The sequence below is a fragment of the Hippoglossus hippoglossus genome, chromosome 1 (assembly GCF_009819705.1).
Source record: "Hippoglossus hippoglossus isolate fHipHip1 chromosome 1, fHipHip1.pri, whole genome shotgun sequence".
In the NCBI taxonomy this organism is placed as follows: Eukaryota; Metazoa; Chordata; class Actinopteri; order Pleuronectiformes; family Pleuronectidae; genus Hippoglossus; species Hippoglossus hippoglossus.
This window is the reverse complement of record NC_047151.1, coordinates 15,056,096-15,079,738: the sequence shown is the minus strand read 5'-3', so window position 1 is coordinate 15,079,738 and position 23,643 is coordinate 15,056,096. Positions and strand designations below refer to the sequence as shown.

The window sequence follows — 23,643 nt, the reverse complement described above, 5'->3', positions numbered from 1 at the left end:
TAATTATTCTCCATCACTGTAAAAACAAATCGTCAACTAGGTGAACACAGCACCAATGCATTGGACGACTCCTCTGTCCTGTGTGCTCACTGTGGTGCAACAAAGGATCCTGAGCTGTACTGTCCAAAACTTTTTGTTTTGCTCTATTTTGGTAAATCCTGGAGTCACAGAATCTGGAGTGAGCTCAGTCATGCACCCTGTGGAGTCCGACATTACACACACTGCTGCCCACAGAACTGCATTTCATGTGCCTGTTGTTCCAGCTGTCTCTGGTCATATTTCGCAGGTCTGCACAAACTATTTCAAAATGATCAAATCCAACAGAGTACAGAAGGAGCCGTGCTTGCAATGTTTGTTAAGTCGTCCTGACAACAGAGCCGCAGGGTTTCTTCAAATGAGCAGTGGCTAAATGAGGATAAAAAAAACACCTAAGTACAGAGTCAACTGGCTACACAGGAATTATGATTTTTATATTGAGAGCAAAGCAGATCATGTGTCTGAATTTAAACATCAGTTGCTACACAACACAAAAACATAAAAATAAGCCTCTTATACACACAATAACATGGCACTTTCTAAGCTCATGCTACCCAGACAATGATGAGTGAAAATACTTTGGCAGTAGATAAAATGTTCCTCTTTATAATGGCACTAAATCTCTGGGTGGGAATCACATTTCATCCAAATATTCTGGGGGAATGACTCTGAAATCGAACTGAAAGGTTTTGATATGTTTCAGGATTAAATTGATGGTTTGGAAGTTTGGAATGAGAAAAAACAAATTAAGTGACACTAATTTTTACAGATCTATGTGATGATATTATTCTGTGGCTTCATCTATCAGCTTCATTGCACAACTTAATTTTCACTCTGCCTAAACTCTTCCCCTGACTGACTACAGGTTGCTTTCTTGGGTGCCGTTGGAGGTTATTGGGTGTAGACCTCCGTTCTCGTTCAGTCTCTTGGCACGGTAAGTTTCATAGTGGATGTTATGGGTGACCTCCTTCAGATCCTGGAGGTGGGACCTGAGAAAAAGAAATACATAAACACAGAGGGAGCATGTTACTGGATTTTATCTATTTGGACCAGGGAGGCATCTGTGTTAATGTGTTTTTGAAATATGGTTTATAGTTTATAGTTTATTACAGTGCTGAAATTCAACTCCAAAAGAAGAGCTGGATTTAGGATAAATTAGTCTGTTATAAGGGTTTTGATGTGGTCATCTAAGGAAGAAAAAAAAAGATCAATGTATCAGTCAAATCCTAATCAAATGTCGTAGCTTCTAATTTGCTCCTTTCTTCCAGTTTATCGATTTAACGTGAAATTTCAATACTTACTACTTAAAACACTTTTTCTTACCTGATCAGGAAATCTCTCATCTGAGCAAACTCACAATGGTTGGGATTTTCAACTGCAACAACGACAAAAAGGGAAAGAATCAAATGTCATATCTTATTTCATGTGTTTTACCTCAGATAAACAACATCATGACTGTATGGGACTTCTTTAGAACCCCGTGTCACCCACCTTCCACGATTCCCCACGCTGTCTTCCTCCCCAGAACCCGTTTGCCATTCACTTGATATTCTTTGTCACTGCCGACCACAGCAAAGGGCATCGCCTCCTGTGGACAGACGTTCAACACTGTTCATTGGGCTGAAGAGAGTCGCACAAGGTTCATGAAATGAAACAAACGCACAACATTTCCCAGAGCCCTGACATTATGTTCAGAGGAAGCAAGGCATGAGGGTGAGAGAGAGAAGAAGAACCAACAGAACCACTTACTCTGATCTTGTCATTGTCGCTCTTGTCCTCCATGTCCTCATCAAACTCTTTCTGGGGGTAAAACTCAATCCCACTCATCTCCAACTCCTTTCTTACCTACAGAAAGACACGACGCAAACAAATCTTCATCCTTCATCCTTTTACTTTCAACTGTTTAATGTGCTTCATCACTATTTTAAACGTTGTATTATTTGATGTTTTTGCTTTTAAAAGTTATTGTATTAGTTGGTTGTCTTTGTAATTTTGTTCACAGGTTTAGGTTCTAGAAGGTGCTCAATAAAGAAAGTTATTATTATTATTATTATTATTATTTTCATCTGACACCTGTACAAATCCGTTTTGATACTGATAACTCTGAATTAATGAATCCAATAAGCTGATATCTGTTGATATTTTTTACATACACAAAACAGACATTTATTATAAAGATCATTTAAACTGTTTATTAACGTGCATTAAATTATATTTTTGGCCACTTGAGGGCAGTAAAAACACAGCATTGACATATAATCACCTTGTTAAGTCAATATGATGAACAAACCGCGGCTTATTTACACATCCAGTGGATGCAGAGTAACATTAGCATTCAATTGGATTCATTTTTCTAGCCAACTGAAAAAAATGTATCTAATCTTCACTCCAACCTGTAATTGGTTTTAGTCTTGACCAGTAAAATAAAAATCAGGAGCTAATAGACGCTCTGTAGAGCTGAGGGGAACTGTAGCAATAGGTGGTTATTCTCTGTAGCTACTCATTTCATATTATATATAGTCAATTGAGTTATTGTTAATATAAGATTTTGCTTCATACATTGATTAGAGAAGCTGTAAAGACCAAGACCAAGAAAATCTTGACAATTCTCTGGTTAAACAAAGTAATGGAAACAGTTTCTGGTATTTCTCTGCTGACTTTTCTCGTTTACACGTCAGATGATGTTAACACTGAAACTAGTTTCCCTGCAATAAGCCGATTTATTACCATCTAGCTTTAGTGGGACAATCTTCTCAAACTCACCCGCTGTTTGAATTCCTGTCGCTCCTCAATGGTCATCGTGTCTGCTTTGGCAATGACGGGGATAATGTTGACCGAGTGACTCAAGCGCTTCATGAACTCCAGGTCTAGCTGCCGAAGACTAAGAGAGAGATGACAGAGGAGACAGGGAAGTGAGTTAGCAGGTAGATTTATGAACCCCCCCCCCCCCCCCCCGATTCTCCTCTAGAGCTTGCACGCAGGGTAACAAATAGCAGAAGGAGGCACAGGGATTTAATTTGACATGTCTCATACCTTTCCCTGGTCTTGTAGCAATTACAAAAGATTTACAGTGTGGATGCTTTGGAAGAGTGGGGCTTATAACTGCAGAAAGGTTATGTCGCAGTTCTTGTTTGACTGCACACAAAACATCCTGTCCGTCTCGATTACCCCTGGCTAAGAGGGATCAGATACTGCGACCGTAACTCACAACAGACTGTATCCGTTTATCCAGTAAAAAGCAATTTAACAGTTGTCAGCCGCATCTAATTGTAAAGTGTTCAGAGGAGACATAGAGGTGTGTGTTGTCTGTAATACAAAGAGGTGATATCGGGCTTTTGGGCATTAAAATAATTGTGTGTGTGTGCGTGTGGAATCTCTAGTCTACTCATCTCTAGCTCTGACATTAAGATTATTCAACTCACGAGTGTCCCGTTGGGGAGATGAAGTAGAGACAGCAGTGCACCCTGAAGTCGGGGATGCGTTTTTTCCTGGTGATGTTGACTTCCTCCTTCAGGAACTTCTCATACTGCTCATTGATGTACTTGGAAATGGGCTCCCAGCTTCAGATACAAGAGAAACAAGTGAGCGTGGGAAATAAAGGTTAGTTGAGAAAGTCGTTTGGGGGAAATTGAACAAAAAATACAGTTTTGAAAGATGAAAACAGAAAAGTAGTTATGTAATATGTTAATAATGATGATATTTCTGAGGCTCTATTGATCCAGGAGATTGAGAACCCACCAGTTGTCGTTGTTGATTTGGTCCCCAAAGCCTGGAGTGTCGACGAGAGTCAGCTTCATCTTCACACCACCCTCCTCAATGACTGTAAAACAAGAAAACTCATCTGTATTTAATGTGTATTTGATATTGGACATTTCCACATAATGAAAAACTAGAAAGGCACTTAGCGCACTGCACACTCTGCCAAGGCCCAACAGTCCCCTTATGAAACCATATTTTGGATCCACACCAAATTTCACACAGTCATAAATATCAGTCCTTGAAACAAGGATCAAACAAACAAACAAACGCAGACAAAATCAGTAGAATGGTTCTCAGTAGAGTGCATACATCCACCAGGGCCCAATGAGGCAGAGTGTGTATGATCATGAAACACTGAGTCCAGTCCAAGTGTTGGACACATCACCACTGTTACTCCGGTGCTGATAAATCATAAAGGACACACTGTATGTTAATTGCGCTCAGCGTGAGTCGAGTCTATGACTCATTTTGTCACAATGCTCTGTCTCGATCGCCTCGCTTTTTTCTGGTCAGCTGACTGTGTTGAATGTGCTTTCGTTAATCAGATCTGATTTTCGCCACAAACCCAATCAGCCAGTCCAGTCATCGTCCCATTCAGATCTTCAGTGTTCTCTCTATTCCATCAACCACCACCAGTGTCTAGACCCTGGGGGGGGGGTTCTATTCTAGATGCACAGTCCCGCACCCTTATTGTTAAATTTGTTAAATCTCTCCCGACTGGAATGCCAGATCTGCCACATTAGCAGTCCCAGATGTCATGATAAGCACAACACTGTGACACAGTGAACAGTCACCAGCTGATTTCTTAAATGTCGTACAAAGCTTTCTGCCAGAGTGTCGCATAAGGGGAGGGGGGCCACTGTCAGACTTTTAAAAAATGGGATACACAATGGCTTTAAAATGGATTACTAAACAACGGCCGCTAGTTAAGGACTCTGGACTCTGAGTGTTGCTGCTCCGTTCTGTTTATTCCAGCAGGAAGCCCGCGTGTCATGGAAGAATTTCACAAACACACGGATGTTTTATGAGGAAAATTCAGTCGTGTGTTCAAATATTATGATTCCTCACACCATTCTCAATAAACTGTCAACGCTTCAGGCTTTAAATCTTCCCCATTATTTAAATGTCTAACTTGTATTAGACAAGACAAACTAACAAAGCTTAAATCTACAAACCAATCTCTCATTTCTTTGTGAAACTAGCCCCTATTTGCATAATGGAGATAAGGCGCGCCTCCTTTTACCAACTGCTAAATGTGTTTTTCATTTGAAATGTCCTATTATAATGGAAATGGAACAGATGGACAAACATAGACTTGCTGGGTTAAAGTCTCCACTCTGAGAAAGTAGGAACAAATCTGAGCCAGAAGAGATCATTTCAAAATGTAAATTAAATAAAGGTCATTAAAAGACTTTCTGATGCACCTACAGTTTACTGTATGTGTGAACACACACGATGTGTTCTGTGTTACTCCCAGGACTGATTCCTTTACATCAAGTTCAAGCTGTCAGCAATCCAATCGGTAGATCCAAGAAAAATCTGTACTGACAGCTGAGTAAATTCTATCATTAGTCATGATGGAGTTAGAACAAATAACGTTACAGAATGTCAATGTTCGTAATTTCACTCAACCAAATGCTATAAATTACAGCTGATGTCGACAGCCATGTCTTTATGGAGAGGTTCTCCGTTTTTACTCAACCAAGGACCCCCCTACAAGAAATTCAGGGGACCGCTCATGTATGCCCCTTGGTATAATTTGACACTTGCAAACCTCCTTACAGATTCCTATATGCTTTTGTAAATCTCAGCACATATTTACAGATTCTATTACATGTTTACAAATTTGATAAGACAAACGAAAAGGAATATGTTTACACAACTCTCCACACACACACACACACAAATGTTGTGAATCTCTCTCTCTCTCTCTTTACTCACCATGAGACACTGATTTGATCTCCACGGTTTTGGGGATCTTGTCATCACGGGACCATCCTGCGCTCCTCCTGCTCACCTGGGACTTGAACAAGGTGTTGACAAGAGTCGACTTTCCCAGACCGCTGTTACCTGAGAAGAGAGGGAGGGCCCCGCATGTGAGAGAAAGTGAGATGCTGAAACTGTGCAGGTGTAAAAGGACTTTTTTTTTTTTTTTATTCTTTTCTTTCCACCAAGAACAAGATCTAGAGACGAATCCCACTGTGACTTACCAACCATCATGATGTTGAAGTCAAATCCTGTCTTCATGGTTTTCTTCCTCATCTGCTCAATGATGGTGTCGATACCAATGTATCCCAGCAGTGTGGACCCCCCACCGGAGCTGTGGGAGCCAGTGTGGCCATGACCTCCGCTGTGCGCTGCAGCGTGACCCCCACTATTTGCCGCACCGTGGCCCACGCCATGACCAATAACATGACTGGCTACGGGGCCATGACTCCCGATTGGAACTGGAATACCACTTGGAAGGGGAGCAGGGACCCCGACGCCTCCTCCCATGCCCGGCCCCTGGGGTGGGAAGGGGCTGGAGGGGGAAGGAGCCCCCACATTTGGGGGCTTGGCAGGGACGGCAGGTTTAGGTCTCACTTCTGGAGGAACTACGTCTGACATGTCTATGGAGAAAATAGAGAAGACGATAATAGGTCTTTTTTCATGTCCAGAAAAATCTGCTTCATTAGTAGAAGTAGGTCAGAAGAGCGGCTGAAGCCTCTCGTCCTTTTACGCTCTACATTCGAGAAGTGGGTCGTTGCAGTTGGCTTATAATCACAATAATACACGTTTTCTCATGTATATTCCTTGTTTCTAAAAGTAGATGCTGTTGAATTTTTGTGTAAGTATAACTGGAAAAGAAATTGGTGAAGATCCTGAACTGTCTCAACAATGTCATTGAAGTTCCGGTATCAGTTATATTAATTTACTCATGGTGAGCCACACATTCAATTTTTAAGGCCACAACGATTGTGGTAATAGTGTAGTTGTGCAAAATTGGGTTTAGTTTTTTGGACTATATCTTTAAAGCCGAGAATCAGGTTGCTACTCAGAAGAGAATGACAGGCCTGGACGACATATCAGCTGATTTGAGCTCATTTAGCAACCTTATAAGTTCAAACTTTTAAGTATCAGCGAATACATTTCTTTTAAGTTTAAAGACTAATATTTGCTTATGAGTGAAGGTTGTAGTTTTAAACTCTGCTTTATCGGCACAGAATGACAAACACTTGATAAACAACAAAACATTTAACACATCTGACGTAGATCAATTATATCTCCTCACCGTGCTTGCACAGTGCATAAGGATTATATAGAATATACTTTCATTATATTGCTATTGATGGAAATTATATAGAGATAATTATTAACTGTCAGCATTATATAATTTGTCTTACAAAGAGCAATTACAAGTTTCACTGCAATTGTGTGATAAGACTATATCTTAGTCACAGTTTAAAAAAACTATGAAAATACTTGAAGAGGTTTCATAAAACAAATCAGTCAATATATCATGATACGATTTTTTTATCTCAGTATCAGCCTCTAAAATCCAATGTAGGTCAGTTCATGCTGCTCAGTATTGGCAGATACCCAGAGTTTAAGTATAAGTCTTGGAAGAAAAAAATTCAGATTGGTGCATCTCTGCGTGGAACTTCTTCAGACTGTGATCAGTAGAGCTGCAACAATTTGTCTATTAATCAAATATTCAATCAGCACATAGATTTTCAGCAACTGTTACTGTTCTCATACTAAGTCAACTGCTCTGAGAAGATTCTGACACTCCTGTTTGACACCACAGCAGTTTTTCTAAATCAGCTCCTCAAGTGAAGCAAGCGGTGCAGACAGATGGTAACAGCAAGAGACGTGAGGATGAAGCAGGTTGTGGAGAGCCTCGGCCCTCCAGGGTCTACACAGAGAGCAGCCTGCTGCCACGCTCCAAGTCACTGCAGCCCAGCCACAGATACAGATCATTTAGGTCACTGAAGAAATGGCTGTCACTTTGATTCACCACAGCAGACCTTCAGCTCCGCTCAGTGCACCGCCCCCATATGAAGGGACTGGGAACAACGTCTCGTTGGAAAGTCACATCAACAGCCACAATAAGATGCACAACAGAGAGACACTATACAACTGAAAAAGACTCAAAGCAACCACAGAGAGACAGGATACAACTGAAAAAGACTCAAAGCAACCACAGAGAGACAGGATACAACCATAAACAGACATGGTACGACCACAAAGAGACACAATACAACCAAAAGAGACTCAAAACAACAACAGACACAAAACAAGGAGAAACAAAACACCCACAAAGAGACATGGTACAACCACAAACAGACACAATACGTCCACAAAGAGACACAATATGACCACAACGAGACACAATACAACCACAAATAGATGCAAAATTAGCACAAAAAACATCTGTGCAAAAGAAAAGTGTGTTACAAAGAGCAACTATTATTCTCGACAGTCTTGACACTGGAGCTGCAACATTTAATTTGGGTTAGTCCACGAGCAACTGTTTTGATAATAACCTCCACCAATGAGGTTATGTCTTTGCCCCTGTCCATTTGTTTGTCAGCAGGGTTACACAAAAACTACGGAATGGATTTCCATAGAAATTGGTGGAGGGATGGGACATGGGCCAAGAGAGAGCCCATTATGTTTAGTCGCAGATCTGCACAAAGTGGCAGATTCAGGAATATTTTTGTATCACTTTCTTTAACATTGTGAGATGCATTTTCAACCAATCTCCCAGGGGATAATTCATGGATCTTGAAGGAGAGAATCAGGCACATTCAGAGGACTGATATCTATGGGCCTTGGTGGAGGTACAGTATGAGCTCTGCTATGTGTCAGTCTCCTTGAGGCCTTGTTTACCTCACATTTTAAGTTAAAAACGTCAATAACTTGATGACTCCGACGTGATAAATCCCTGTGTTTCATTCAGTCTTATAAATCAAACTGTATATTTTAGGGTTTGGACCATAGACTGTAGGTTTGGACGGTTGACTGGACAAAACAAGACATTTAAGCTGCTCGGGGATATTGTGATGGGGATTTTCTGTTTTATAGACCTGATCAATAATCAATGGAGTAAATGATTGCCAGGTTTGTTGATCATGAGAATAAACATTAGCTGCAGCCATACTTAGCACATTTACATCTGTCTGACCTCACCTTATTGTACCCTTTCTAATCCCTCCCTGCTTCACATGCACATTCACACATGGACAGAATTAGAGCATCGTTCATTTTGCGCTGCAGAGACAAACAGGGCTGAGGCACACTCCAGCTGCTGGTGCCCTGCTGAACCTGTTTCCCTCATAACAGACGCTCCTCAGGTTCAGAAAGCAGCTTGTATGTATTTTGATAGAAAACACTGGGTCGTCTCCATCCCAGCCTGTCGACCCCATTGTCTCTGTGCAGCCATGCTGTGTAACAGCCGCTAGCAGCAGCAGCCCCACGTTAGCTGCTAGCTGCGGCGGTGGGCTCGGCACGTAAAGACGTCACACTCACCGACCCCCGGTCAACCGACGGTAGAAATGTGCTGGAGGTGAGGACGAGCTGCTTCTGCTTCTTCACCGACCGAGCTGATGCTGCTGCGACTCCCGCAAATAACGACGTGTAACCGGAGAAAACCGGAGGAGCTGCGGTCATGAGTCTGCTCCGGTCCCTCTCCTCCCGTCAGCCCCCCTCCTCCGTTACCACGGCGACAAGAGGAGAGGGAGTGGGGAGATGCAGCGCGCACGCGCAGTATAACTGCTCCTCAAAGGGACGTTTTCTAAAAACAGCGACACGGGACTACTCACAGAGGATCGTTTAAATCAGGTGAAATTCGACCAGTCTGATCTGGAGCCATTATTTAAAGTTTTCATGTAAGAGCAGAAGCTGTGAGTCTTTTACTGAAGCACACAGACAATAAGGATTCTGCTCCCTTACTTAAAGCAACATGGTGCAACTTTTTCTTACCTTAAAACTTCTGTTATTCATCTGTATTTATAGAATACATTCTTCCCTCTCTGTATTATTATGTTATACAAATTTTCTCTTTTACATATTTAGCATGCACCAAAGAATGTGTATTTACTATTTTAGGTTTTAGTTATATATGGGTGTGGATTTTTTTTTGCGGCTCAGGGGTTAGCACGGGTCGTCCACTTACCAGACGTTCGGTGGTTTGATCCCGGCTCCAATACATGTTAAAGTCCTGCATTCAAAAGTATTATCAGCTAAATGTACTTAGAGTATTAAAAGTGAAGAAAACTCTTTGTCTTAACCTGATGTACTCCTCAGTAACTCTGCTCCTCCTGAATTTTCCCTGTACATTTGTACTGCTGAGGGTTAGGGCTTCCACTCATACAATAATATTATATGCATTATGTGTATTTGGGCAGTGTGCAATGTGTTGTCTAATAACAGTATGTGTGCTATGTGTGTATGTCAAGGGACAGCCAGTATCAATATTAACAGCAGATACTGTGTGTCTAAGATAAATTTCCTTCACGACAGGTAATCTCATTAAATTTTTTCTTATGTTTTACTTTTTCATTATTATGTCGTTAATAATGCCTCATTGCTTGTGCTGCATTTTACTGTTGCAGCTGTTTGAGGTGGAATTAGTTTTAGTTAGTTTGTATATTATGAGTAAAGTGTTTCCTTCTCAGGACCTAAAGAGTCTTCGGATTGTTTGTGGGGAAGAAAAGAAGAAAAACAAAGTTCTGCTGCACAAATTCACTTTTTTCTTTCTGACCTTTCTCTGATCGTGAAATATTTGAGACTTTAACCTTTCTGAATAATCTGAAATGGAAGGAGTTTAGAGGAAATACTAACATCTCACAAACCAAAATGGTTTGACACCACTGGTGTAATATTAAAAAATGCACGACATTTTATAATCTTATCATATTTTATGTAAAGTTTTATGAAAAGTAACTATAACTACAACTGTAAAAAATATATATTAATGTGTAATAACATAAAAACAACACAGCAATGGTTCCCTACTATTTTTTACTTTTTCTAAAATTGTTTAAATTGAACAGCCACTAAGATCACGTTTTACCAGACTAATCTCCATGATAAGCAAGTGAAATATAGCCACTGACTAAAACTGTAAGTCTTTCACAGATTGTCATTAGCTACAGCTTCACTTAAACTGGCCATAAACCATTAAGTCTGGAAACCACTGAGCCATTATATTCTGAATGACCTCGTAAAAAGGTCTATGATTCTCATTAGGGAGTTGAAGACACCGTATTAATACTTAGGAGAGTTTTTAATCTCTGTCCTGTGATATTACTGCAGGATTTAAAACTGAGACATTACACAGTATTTGCAGTGTAGCTGTGATAGAATGATTCCTCACAGTGTTATAGGGTCTGTGTGACAGTACTCACACTTTATCTCTGGTTTGCTGTCCTGTAGCCAGTCTTTTGCTTCGCTCTCTGCATGTTTCTGCTGCGTTTGCTTGTTTGCACGGCGAGCTGTTTTGGCATGCCCTCTTGTGCTATGCTCACTTTGATAGAGTCTTCTAACCGACGCCGTCACGTCTCTCTACAGCACGTCTGTTACCCTGCTGATAAGCAGTTGCGTCTTAAATCCCTCTGCTCTCCTCTTTGGCCACCCCCTCATCTGAATTCCTGCCCCCCTCTTGGATAGAAAATAATTGAACTCCTACTCGAAACAGATTAAGAGCCCGAGAGATGAAAGAGTCCCTGTCATGTGTATACTCTGATGGGTTTGTTGACTTTGCTGAGTGAAAGTACTTTGGATATGTGTGTACTCACCCACGTACACTGAGCCTGGGTAATACATAGTGACGTAATAAGGGTCCTCTGCTTCCTCCATGATAAAAGCTCTGTTTGCATGAGAGTAATCCACTTGGTTTGCTGCTGCTGGGGTCGTCTCCTCTGGTCCCTGGTAAACTCTGCTCTGCGGCTGCGACGGCAGGTCAGAGACCCCCTTTGAACCGCTGCCAGAGCTGGTTGAGTTGAATGGGCAGCGAGCCGCAGAGGGGGGCCAGCTCACAACACATTTCTCTGAGGGGTGTTCTAGTAGCTTTGAGAGCACGCTATGGTGGTCAGGTGGGGCCAAAATATCTGTTTGATTCAGCCACATGTCACTGAGGTTCACCTCTTTGTGGTTTTTGTTCTGTCCAGCGGGTTCCTCGTGATCTGACGGATGGTTTTTTGATGTGGCGCTCTCAGCAGGGGCAGGCGAAGGTCGAGAGGCCTCCTGAGTCTGAGGCGCCACCAGACATGTCTTAAGACGAGTGTGTACACGCTGAGAAGCCTTCGTTCTCTGGTCGATGTCTCTTGACCGGCAGCTGTAATCCTTTGAGAAACACTCAGACTGGCTTACTGTGCTCTGTGCATCCATCATGGCGGCCTGACTTGGGGCCTTGGACCAGATTCGGTGTCTCTGCTGGGACGTGACATGATGCGATCCTCCCGTTTGTGTGGGCGAAGAGCTTCCTGTAACTCTCCTTGTATTATTTTCTTCCCCGGGTCTCCTGAGATTGAAGCCTGATAGAAATGTTGAATCCACTTTTGTTTCATCGCTCAAATCAAATCGTCTCCTCCTTGTCTGGATATTGGGTGAAACAGTTGGCCGACTCTCGGGAGTTGCTGTGCGAAATGAAATTTTGTGAGTCAGCTGCAAAGCTGTATTTCTCTCAGAGTACATTTGTTCACATGATTTGTTATTTGAAGCTAAAGCTGCAGTTTGAGTGTGATATCTATTCTGAGGGTAGTCTGTACATTTGCTTTGAGTTGCCAGTCCATCAAACACTGTCTGAGACTCTCTGTGAACAACATTAGACTTAATCCCCTCAGACTCTGATGAAAGAAATGTTTGTGTACCTGTCACTCCACTTGGCAGAAACTCCGGCTGCTGTCTGATGTTTGACTTTGGTTTAGGGATTGAAGAAAAGTCTGAATTCCTTGGTGGAGGCTTTGGTTTATCTCTTGAAATGTTTTCTTTTTTCCTCTTGCCTTGCAGTGAGAAGGAATCCAGAGACATGGCTGCTTGTTGCTGCGGCTCAGAGTGAGCGTGATGTTGAGACCCTCTGCTCGTCATGGGAGATCTTCTCGTGAAATCCAGTAAAACCTCTTGGTCAAGAATCTTATGCTTCGCCTCATTTGAGAAACTTTCTTTTGGCTCAACTTCTGTATTCGAGATGTTAATAGATCTAGCACGTCTTTCTGTTGCAACAGGAGAGGGCTGCTTCCCACTCTCCCCTTGGCACAGGGACGTTGGAGAAGGACTCAGTCGGGGTGTTGGGACAGTCAGAGTCGGAGATACACTTGGCTGCAGCTGAGGCTGGTGCAGTAACGGAGAAAGATCACTCCACTGTGAGGCGGGGAGATGGAGCGAATCACTTGGCTTCGGCTTCAGAGACGAGGCAGTGGGAGAGGAATTTGGATTCGGAGCAGGACAAATGGAGAAACTGGGCTTTTTAGAAAAAGTTGGAGAGCTGCATGTTTTGGGTTTGGCTCTTGGAAGCGTTGAAGCTCTTTCTCCGTGGATTCTCTGACATGATTTAATCCAAGAGGGCTGACTGGATGTCTCAGAGGAACAAATTGGAACAAATGATCTGGAACCAAAAGAGGGAGAAGATGCGTGAACTACAAAATTAATTCAGTAGAATATTTACACTGTTACATAAGAATAAAGAGAGCTGGGATATGAGCTGCAACTTATCTTACCTGTCAGTGCTTTTCTGTTTTGTGTCGTGTTTTTCAGAGATGAGTCCCTTCTCATCAAATGACGGGATCTGAATCATTTTCTTTTTAATAACAGGAGAAGAGAGCGAGAGAGGAGGTGACAAGCAGGCGGATGGATGTTCCCCCGTTTGTCTGGAAGATGAAGACACTCGAGGCATCAAAGGTGCCAGACGGTCATAAACACTCATCCTGTTTTAGATAAGTTAGATAAGAAGGAGACGAAAACAAAGAACAATTCCTGGGTTGAATAAAGGAAAACTAGGCTACAAGATAAATACTGAACTTTTGTCTCAGTCTCTGGATGAAATATTCAGATGCTTTACTTGAATAAAAATAGCAGCAACACAGTTAAAATACCCCAGCAGGTATATGCTTAAAGTATTGAAATTCCCCTAGATATATATATATATATGTTTTTTTAATTTCTCAACACGTTTCCCTTATATAAAATGATGACATGCAAAATTGATATAGCTGAGAAATAAATGTACTGTCAAAGTAAAAAGTAGAATTCAAGGGAACTAATAATGTAAAGTATACTTTGAAAATGTACTTCGGTAAAGGTACACTTTCAAATACTGCAATCTGAAATATATTGACGGGTAGAGCACTGCCACCATAAATTCAACTGAATAACAGAAATTGATGATGAAAAATATACGAGTTGTTCAAAGTTAAAAATGAGGAAATAAGACTCTAACCTGCAGCTGGATGCTGTGTCGCTGTTGTTGACAGTCTGAGTGAGTGAATAAGTCAAAGAGTGTGAGACGGGGGGACAGAGCAGTAGGAAGTGGTGGGCACAGAAGTGCCATTCTCCCCATTCCTTGACACTAAGGCCTCACTGTTTCTCTCCCACTCTGGTCGCTTCTGTTGTTCGGTGGGTCGGACATCTGTCTGTGAAGTGTCAATGTGCCGTGTAATCACAGTGGTGGAAAAAGTAACAAGTAGCAATATAACAATGTAGAAATGCTCAAATGCAAGCAAAATTCCTGTATTCAAAAGTTTATTGTCATCAAAAGTACTAGATGTAGATGTGTAAGAAGCATTGATAGAAGTATTCAATAATATTAAATAGAAGGACTGCATTTAGTATTATAGATGTAGTTACACTCTACCCATGGCGCACATGCACTCCACAAATCTCAGGTATTATAATAACTTCATAATTACACAGACACATTAAACACAAAGAAATGAGGATTGAACTGTTTTATTTTTGTATGGACAAAAGAAGCATATGCTATGACAGTTTCCTCACCATGCTGTCAAGTAAAAACAATGGAAATCAAAATATATACACTTGGAGCATTACCAAATACTTTTTTTCTGTCATCTTGGTCCATCTAAGATAATCTTGGCACCTTGAATAGATCACTTGTGTTTATTCCGCACATATTGTTCTATTAAAGTCACTACTACACCATTTTGGCACGGTGGCACTGTTACAATCCACATGCGTCTCAGCAGCTGCCATCACAACAGAGAGGATTTAAAAAACCCTCATTGCACTTATGTCCTTCACTTCAACGGTTAATTGCACAATATAAGTAAACTCCATGAAATACGCAAAGTGATTGTCGAAATACAAAATGTATGTAAAAGTTGGCACGAGTATAAGATGGCATGAGATTTACAAACATTTCTAAAGGGCAACATGTCCTCCAATAATCTCACAATCTCTTTCAGCATGTGGTCGTCTCCTCTATGTGCATTTAAAAAAAAATCTTTAAATCCCCCACTGCTTCAGCTTCCCCTGATGCCTACAGTAAAAATCTACAGACATGAGAGAAAAGTTGGAATGATCAGACAGGGTTTGAAATATCAAATAATCTTTTCCTCCATCCTTTGTCGCTCCCGTTTTCTTTCTCCATCTTTTAAGGTGTTGGCCTCCATCCCTCCCGTGTCCCGGCAGCACCCCTGTCCAGATGGCCCCTGCCGCCTCGCCCTCTTGATCATATGAGGGCATTGCTATCATCATCTCTGCAGTTCACGCTGGCCACCAGCGGGTGATGCCGGACTGTTTTGCTGCTCCACTTGTGGGCATCCTGCAGTCCGGGCTCTAGGAAGTACAGGCACGCTCCGAAGCCTGCCAGCACCAGAACTGACACCAGCAGGTAGAGGGGGACGAACCAGTCGAGGAACAGCCAGGACATCACTGCTGTCAGGGGCAAAGAGAGACAGGAGGGAACGGTGAAGGAGGAGAGGACAGAAGAAAAAATGGATGGATGAGGAGACAGGGGAGGAGAGACATGATGGAAGAGGAGATGGAGAGGAGAGATTTTAGATGAGCAGAGTTGTACTTATTGCAAACACTCCCTTTCTGCTGGGTTCAGTGTCATGCATGACAAACTGCAGCATCTCAGTGTCCCATTATTGGCACTCGCTGCTCAGAAATCCCTCCTGCTCCCTCCTTACAATCACAAATACAGGACGGGGCACAGGAACGAACAGGATTTCTTAACACTCTGAAATATATGATTTTTAACTTGCACAACAAACACAGTTGTTGCATCCCTGCATTCGAAATAGCGCACGACAGTAGAGAGAAGCGTGTTACCTGTAGACGCTGCTGATTCAGTGCAGTCTCTGTGCGTTTGAGGGTGGGAGTGATGCACGGCAGCTGCGAGTCGAGACAATCATCAGATCACTCCCAGCGCTGCAGCTCCCACTGTTGCGTGTGAGACCGCGGAAGAAAAGCAAATCACAGGTGTTCTCTGAGAGGCACGGGAGACAGGGGAGGCTGCACGCTGCGGCTTCATCCTCCAGCTCCTGGCTGTGACGTCCGAAAGGGAGGGGTGGGGTTGCCATGACAACGCGGGTGGCTGAAGAGGATGGAGGGAGTGGGAGGGAAAACTTATATAACTACAATCATTTTTTTTGGGGGGGTGGGTGAGAGGGTTGCAGGAGAGGAGAGAGGAGAAGGGGGAGAAGCAAGCCCCTTCAGATGTCTCCGGATGCTCACCGCCTTGCTGCCTGCTGCGTAAAATCAATTCCACTCCATTTAACACAGAGGCCATCACACAGTTTATGTGACATTGAAAGAGGGAGAGAGGGGATATTTTCATGTGAGACAGCTCCTCTAATATCAGCTCTGACTGACAGCAGCTGCAGCTTTCATGGAGTCACTCCCATGAGTTGTATTTTTTTTGTCTTGCTGCTTCCAGGACAAAGGAGTGCATCCAAAGATGATGATGATGATGATGATGGTGAGGATGGTGATGATGGTGATGATGGCCTACATAATGACAAGTTGTCATATTCTTTTAAATGCCATTTTTAGCTCTTCTGCACAGGCAGCGGATTTGTGAAAAGCAGTTAAACAGATCAGCTTAGTTCTGGAAGTTTTCTGGAAGCTGGTGAAAGGAGAACTCAGGCAGCAGCTGATGTCTTATGCAGAAGATTTCAATGTAGACTTGATGCAGCAAGGAGACCAGAAGGTGGAACAATATACAACTGGTCACAGAGTAACATGAGCAAATGTCACCCCGAGTCTCAAGATGTCTCCCACAGCATTCCCAGTATATCTCCCTCTACTTGCGTCACCCATTCTAACAGCACATCCATGAAAGGCTAGAATGTCTGTCACTCTATATTTTGCATGTAGGTGTTTGCATCCTATTGGATAGTTAAGCCTAAAGTATGCATTCCTAAATCCCATTGTGTCCTTACGTCTTGCCACTGGTGAAAAGAGTTGAAGTTGGTGTCTCTCTGTCTGGAGCATCTGAGTTAGATATTAAAGTCTCTAAGCGTAGACACTACAATGCACTGTAGGTTGGACCTGTATCTATAACCTGACCTTTGGTACTGCTTGGAGAGAGAAGGGAGTATCTGTGGAATTAGACAGGCACTATTCTCCTGTACAGATATAATGTGTAATATACAATATATACATAATATATAGTGGCATAAAAATTCCTCAACAAGAGTCACATACAGAGCTGTGACATCTCCAAACAGATGAAACATGACATCCTGGTTCATGAGGTACATAAAATAAGAGCGTATCACTCTAATTTTAGGTTCTGATTCCAGTACTTTTTTTGAAAACTTGTACCAGGTGTACCCGGTCGTAACCTGAGGTTCTCAGTGAAGGCCCTGGTCCCAGTTGTGGACCAAAGGTGACCGGGTCTTTTCTGTCAGGACTCCCACTCTGAGGAAATCCATCTGGCAAACTGCTCATCCTCTTTTAAATCTCGTCCAAATCTTTGCATGACTTACAAGTGATTCACAATAAATCAAACCATTACTTATTAATCATTTACTAACGATTGGTTCATGACCATTTCATGATTTACTAAAAGTTTGTTAATGACATGCAAGTACGTGAACATAGCACTTAATAATCATCTACAAATGTATATTAATGTTTTGTAAATGATTAGTTCATCATTAACTAAAGGCTTATAAATGACCTATGACTAAACGTTATTATAAAGTGTTACCCTTTCCCTTTTCTTTTAAATGTATTCTTGTTAAAAAAATTATAATTTCAATAAGATGTTTTTATTTTTATTCATATAGTACGGAGTAAGGATTCTGGTACACATCCTGATAGCCAATAAATGCTTATCCTCTTTTAAATCTCTCTTGAAGACACAATTTTTATTTTTGCATTTGGGCTCTAATGCTGTGTGATCCTCAAATAGCTTTTACTGTTTCCTACTGTTAGCCTTCAATTTTTCTTTTATATATTTTATATATATATATACATTCACCAAGCCATCAGTGCCCTTAAATTCATTCAAACAAAGCCAAATGACACCCATGATTAGATATTAGGTCCTCAAATATACCAGTTTTTTATTTCATAAAGACATCAATTAATTATTCCTGTGGTAAAAAGGTGAAACATCTCGCAGTGTTAAGGAATGTGGATCCACCCCTGATCCAGATCTGCACCAGAACCCAATGGGTTCTTTCCTGATCCATTCCACATCCTTCTACCAAGTTTTGTGGAAATCTGTTAAATTGTAATCTCGCTAATAATCTGTCACGTTCAAGGACCCAAACATAGGCACAGACGCTAAGACAGGTGAAGTTGAATTTAGCAGAGGATTTGATCCGAACAAAGGGAAACACAGAGATTATATACACAAAAAGGCTAGTATGAGGATAGTTGAACATAGGTGAGACACATTAGCACAGGTGTAGACAATCACAAAGGTGGGAAACAGGACAAAAACAGGAAGTAAAGCACAAGGGATAAGGTTACAAAATGAAGGACCTCAAACACAAGAGCATAGAGAGACCATAAAAAAAAATCCAGTGTCCAAAAAGATCATGCATAATCATGCCAAACCAACCAATCAACAAACAAAGAGACAATATTACTGGACTTGTTCTCAGTGCTGCCCCCTGGTGTTGTCATGGTCCACCAACATTTATCGAGATGACAAAACATAAGTAGAGAAGACTCAAAGCCAGTAAATTTTAAATGTAAACAAAATGGTGTAAAATGATGAAAACTAAAGACAGTTAGGCGATACAATAAAAACATATCCACTCTGTGCCTGTTTGTGTAATGAATGTGTAATGTCTTGTCACACTGATGTAAATGTTAATGAGCGGCTATTTCACTTTGTTAAAACTGTGTGTTCACTGGAGGTTTACACACGAAAACATAATCATTCCAAGTCACTGCAAGACTTTGTGGTTGTGTTCAAACAGTAACACATCTGGAGGGGAATCAATCGCACAATATTATGATAATGAGCGCGATGAGTCAATATGAGGAGAGTGCACCGACACTCAGAGTGTGAAATGTCACAGTGGAAATGTCACAGTGAAAATGTGTGTGTGTGTGTGTGTGTGTGTGTGTGTGTGTGTGTGTGTGTGTGTGTGTGTGTGTGTGTGTGTGTGTGTGTGTGTGTGTGTGTCTGTCTCCTATGCCGGCGGCTGTGAAAACACTTTGGTCCGCAGGAAGTCACAAACTACTGGAGCGACGAGTTCAGGATGATTCAGATGGACGTAATGACTTCCTGACACTGTCACCACCGTGTGCTGGTGAAACAAAGAGAAATGAACATGAGTAAGAAAACGTGCAAAAATATTAGTTTTATATTATATTTTCGTGCTATACCGATACAACTTGATTGATTGATTGACTAAAGTTTCTCTATGATGTTGTGCAAACTATAAATAAAAAACTAAAGAATATAATCTTTTGCAGGGTCTCTCACACATGCAGACGTAATGAACGCAGTTTGGTCCCTTCAGGGTAATCGTTGTCTTGATGCATAACCTTTGTACATTTATCACTTTATCAAACTTAAACCATTTAACTCATTCCCAGCCTCTATTTCGACCCCATTCCAAGATTCACTCACATTTCCATCGTGCCAACCTTGAAGAAGTGCAGAGATAAATGTCTGCTTGTCTGCATCCGACACCGTTTTGGTAAAGCCTTTGTCTCCTCTAGAAAAACAGAGATTTCGAAAATTGTTACAATGAATTTTATGGCCTATTTGATGGCTAACCAACCGGATATCGTGGTGGTCGAACAATCAACCACCACGAGAGAAACACTCCAGAAGTGTTTCGTGGACTCAAACTCTTCACCCACCCTTCGGCTTAGTGTTGAGTGGATAATGAGTGAATTTTCATTTGTCTGTGAAATATCCTTTTAAATTAACTTTTTCTATTTATTAACATTAAATTATTTAACATGACAATGCATCCAGTTCAGTATAATGGCTAATCACTTACAGAATAATCAGGACAGAGGCTCGTATTCTCGGCTGTATCTCCAGGCACGTTTCGAAAGTGAGCCGAAGTATGTGGTTCTGAAATCACACAGTGAAACACACATGTACTGTACAAGCTAAGTGCTGAATGCCTTTTAAAGAAAATAGGTGTATGTGGTGGAGGGTTAAAAGTCACTTACAAATTTAACTCGCAGGTCTCTGGAGAACACAAATCCTGCGGAAGACAAACACAATCAGGTGTCGGCAGGTGAGAGGACGCAAAGTGAGATTATTCCTCGCTGAGAGGAGGAGACGAGATAAAGACGTACCTCCTTCAACCTGCACCAGACTTCGCTCTAGCAGGATGTGCGCAGACTGTTCAGACAGAGTCGGGTTTGCAGCCAGGAGCCTGGAGGAAATAAAGTATTTTGGGCCATAGCTGAGTTTACAGACCAAGCTACAAGAAGTCTAATATTCTTTTTGAAATAACCAACAACTGGGGTAGTATGTTACCTTTTTACCGCCTCCTTGTAAGTGTAAACTTTTTTCTTCTCTTCCGTCTTATTTTCAAACTGAATCATCTCATATATTCCGTTCCTCATTTTCTCAGATATTTTTTTCTGCAGGAAAAGAAACAGAGAAGATGAGGCTGTGAAGTCAAAAACTACTGACAGAGGTAGAACCATGACCAGGGAATAATGGAATAATGTTGCTTATAAAGTTATTATCATTAGACCATCTATATTGATTATTTAAAAAAAACACTTAGTACCGTAACTGTCGGCAGAAATCCCAATATGTCCAGCAGTATGAGAGCCTCCACCATCTCAGGATACATGACGGTGAACTGTGGAAAACACAATATGGACCATGCTGTGAAACTGCTCAAGAAAATACAGCAGAAATACTCTTTGTATGTTGTGTTAAAACAGTGATAAGTTGTATATGATGCATCTTAGTTACCATTGTACCAATATTACCACCTGTAAGAGAGTGAACAGACAATTAATTTGTCTGCATGTGGAACACATAACTCATGAATGGTTCATCTACTCTGCTTGACACTTGGCATTTGTATTGTTCATTTTGTATTGTTCTTCTACGTCCTTGGATAAAACACAGCAGCAGTCGCTGGGTCAAACTTGCTGTAATTCTTTGTGCTTCACAGACCTCGTAAATAGCCGATATGCAACGCATGGGAAAAAAAGCACCAGTTATGTAAATCATTCAAAAACAAATATTAAGCCACACATGGGAAAATAAAGAAAGTTCTTCTATGAAAAACATTAACAATATAATCTTCATTGCAGATAAACCAGGTAGGATGAACACAAAGTTTTCTAACTTAACTCTGCACCACAGACTATTCATAAAAAGTTCTGAACCCAACTTCCAGCACATAAACAATAAAAAAGTGACGGTATATTGTAGAAGTGTTTGAGGAAGACTGAAACAAGTGTCAGAATAGTTGGTGATATATTGAACATATAAGCTCCAGGATTGTCTGACTAATCACTTCCACACTGATCAGATCTAATCAGGTCTTTTTACAGGGTTTGATGTTTGGTGATGTGAAAGTGTGATGTGAGTATCAATGGCGTTTTATTTCGTCTGCAGAGTGTGACTCACCCATACTGTGGCCTAGGATGGTGAATTTAGTCCACTGCAGACCTGTGGGAGTCATTTCACAAAAACATCACATCTAATTAAATCTAGTTGTTCTTACTGCTGTATAACAGCATTGATTTTACTGCCACAAAAGAAACTAATTGCTAAAAGATGCCCTGCAGCTTCATGCACTTGCTCACCATCAACGACCCTGCGTACATCTGCGATATACGAAGGAAACGTGTAGAAAGCTCCACCAGGTCGGTGTGATGACCGACCATGACCTGCCAGGTCCATCGCCACATATCTGTTCTCTGAGCGGTAGCACAGAAAGAGCTTTGAATCAAACACATCGCAGACAGCTCAGAAACAACATGGAGGAATGGGAACCCCTGCCGGCTTCAGTCTGAACTATTGACATTATATAGAGGGTTATTTATTCTCATAATATTATGCCTTTTTATTCTTTTCAAGTTATGACTTTATCCTTGTAATATTATAACTTTTTTCTCAATTACTACTGTCTTCCTGTAATATTATGACATAAAATATTGTTTAAGATATATGCGATATTCTTGAAATCTCACAAACATTTTTTTTCAATGTGGCCCTAATACTCTGATGTAGTTTTCCCTAAGATTCAACACTTATATTTTCTTTTCCAAACATAAAATGTTTATAAAGATGAAAGACATGATGGCTCCTAAAAGTAAAGCCAAATCATCTTGATTGCCCCCTGGTGGCTGGCTACAATATTGATCATAAGCCCCGCCTCCTCCACGTAAGCAGATCGCGCATGGATCAAACTAAAAAAGTAGACATTATTAACATTTATCTCAAAGATGATTTCTGTCTGTTTAAGTCATTTTTATCTCTCTGTTCTTCCACATGCTCCTTTTCTGGTAGGTTTTGGTTTTAATTAGTTATAAAAACAGGGTTAAATACCATGATTGACAGCTGAGAGTGACTGGTGATTGGTCAAGCATGTGTATCGGCGGGACCTCGATACCACGGCTCCGCTCCACGGCCTGAGTGGAGAGGTGAGGTCCGTCTTTGTTTGCAGTCTAAGTTTCCAAGATGTCTTTGGAGTGGTTTCACCGCCTTTCAATATTTAATTTAATATTTTCTAGAGGTGAGCAGCTCATCTTTGTTACACTATCAATTTGCCCCTGAACACACTATTAATTATCACATATGTGGTGTCGTACTGGGACAACTTGGTCGGGGTTGTTAAGGGTCTCAAACACAGCTATAATCGCTGTCATACGCCAAAACCTTGATTACTGAACATTTAATTAATCTACTCTTGTGTGTCGTGATTTACCTTTGGGCAGCAGGGGAATGAGGGAGTTGAATGTACCACAGTTGTCGGCCCAGCCGTGAAGGCACAGCACAGGACGACCGTGATCAGGACCCCAGACTTTACATCTGATTTCTCCCCATGCCACAGGAACAGAGAGCTCTGACACTGGACACACAACAGCTGTCAGCGTGCAGCTCAAACACAAAGTCCTTACAGATACTTCATGATCGTATAAACTAACTGGATTTCACAGCAATTGAAAATATCCATGTCTCCAGAAAGTTTTTGGATAGTAAAAAATCCTACCTTCTTGTTCCATTGTAGCTGATATCTCACTTTATCCGGTGATCCTTCTACTTCATGAGTGAAAACAAAACCCCAAAGAAATCCCCCGCAGAGTTGAAATAAACAGCGAACGCAAACCGTTTAGTGGCGACAGTAAATTTGATGAAGTTGCAACAATAATCCCTGAAGTGTTCACACAACAAGTGGAGTGTGTGGAAACATCAGCTCTTTAAAACCTCCAGGTGACCAA

At 41.4% G+C, this 23,643-nt stretch overlaps 2 protein-coding genes and 1 long non-coding RNA gene across 6 annotated transcripts; all 3 read right to left on the bottom strand.

The window, feature by feature from the left end:
• Positions 1-449: 449 nt before the first annotated feature.
• sept3 (septin 3) lies at positions 450-13,671 on the bottom strand. Of its 3 annotated transcripts, none has more exons than XM_034582889.1 (10): positions 11,187-11,346; positions 6,006-6,404; positions 5,737-5,865; positions 3,775-3,856; positions 3,459-3,596; positions 2,800-2,917; positions 1,786-1,881; positions 1,528-1,624; positions 1,360-1,411; positions 450-1,025 (listed from the first exon to the last, which is right to left on the bottom strand). In XM_034582889.1, exons 2-10 carry the CDS (start codon positions 6,400-6,402, stop codon positions 896-898), a joined length of 1,239 nt encoding a protein of 412 aa, XP_034438780.1. In that variant the 5' UTR covers positions 6,403-6,404; positions 11,187-11,346; the 3' UTR covers positions 450-895. The 3 variants fall into 3 exon arrangements, 2 of the variants coding, with proteins under 2 accessions (XP_034438780.1, XP_034438773.1); XM_034582882.1 differs by lacking the exon at positions 11,187-11,346 and adding an exon at positions 9,307-9,501; XR_004613615.1 differs by lacking the exons at positions 450-1,025; positions 1,360-1,411; positions 1,528-1,624; ... (4 more) ...; positions 5,737-5,865; positions 6,006-6,404 and adding exons at positions 9,953-9,997; positions 13,497-13,671 and having other exon boundaries at positions 11,187-13,384.
• A 1,037-nt stretch (positions 13,672-14,708) lies between these two features.
• LOC117760160 lies at positions 14,709-16,313 on the bottom strand. The gene is made up of 2 exons (XR_004613626.1): positions 16,072-16,313; positions 14,709-15,672 (listed from the first exon to the last, which is right to left on the bottom strand). It is a non-coding gene; the product is annotated as an uncharacterized LOC117760160 (long non-coding RNA).
• Positions 16,314-19,371: 3,058 nt separating this feature from the next.
• LOC117760136 (serine hydrolase-like protein) lies at positions 19,372-23,485 on the bottom strand. 2 transcript variants are annotated; one of them, XM_034582928.1, is made up of 12 exons: positions 23,415-23,485; positions 23,130-23,273; positions 22,006-22,119; positions 21,827-21,868; positions 21,161-21,180; positions 20,970-21,044; positions 20,711-20,817; positions 20,527-20,606; positions 20,398-20,432; positions 20,220-20,296; positions 19,841-19,928; positions 19,372-19,514 (listed from the first exon to the last, which is right to left on the bottom strand). In XM_034582928.1, the coding sequence occupies exons 1-12, from the start codon at positions 23,425-23,427 to the stop codon at positions 19,398-19,400; spliced, it is 912 nt and encodes a 303-aa protein (XP_034438819.1). In that variant the 5' UTR covers positions 23,428-23,485; the 3' UTR covers positions 19,372-19,397. The 2 variants fall into 2 exon arrangements, with proteins under 2 accessions (XP_034438819.1, XP_034438827.1); XM_034582936.1 differs by lacking the exon at positions 20,220-20,296.
• Between the last annotated feature and the right edge of the window lie 158 nt (positions 23,486-23,643).

Bases quoted from the DNA above. Each gene is read 5' to 3' on its own strand.
- sept3 (XM_034582889.1), bottom strand. From the start codon at position 6,402: ATGTCAGACGTAGTTCCTCCAGAAGTGAGACCTAAACCTGCCGTCCCT. The intron at 2,918-3,458 runs GTGAGTTGAATA...TCTCTCTCTTAG, and splicing joins ATCTCCCCAACGGGACACTC to TCTTCGGCAGCTAGACCTGG. The intron at 1,412-1,527 runs GTGGGTGACACG...TCGTTGTTGCAG, and splicing joins AGCGTGGGGAATCGTGGAAG to TTGAAAATCCCAACCATTGT.
- LOC117760136 (XM_034582928.1), bottom strand. The intron at 21,181-21,826 runs GTGAGTCACACT...ACTCTCTTACAG, and splicing joins CATCCTAGGCCACAGTATGG to GTGGTAATATTGGTACAATG. The intron at 19,515-19,840 runs GTGAGTGAATCT...TTGTTTCACCAG, and splicing joins AAGGTTGGCACGATGGAAAT to CACACGGTGGTGACAGTGTC.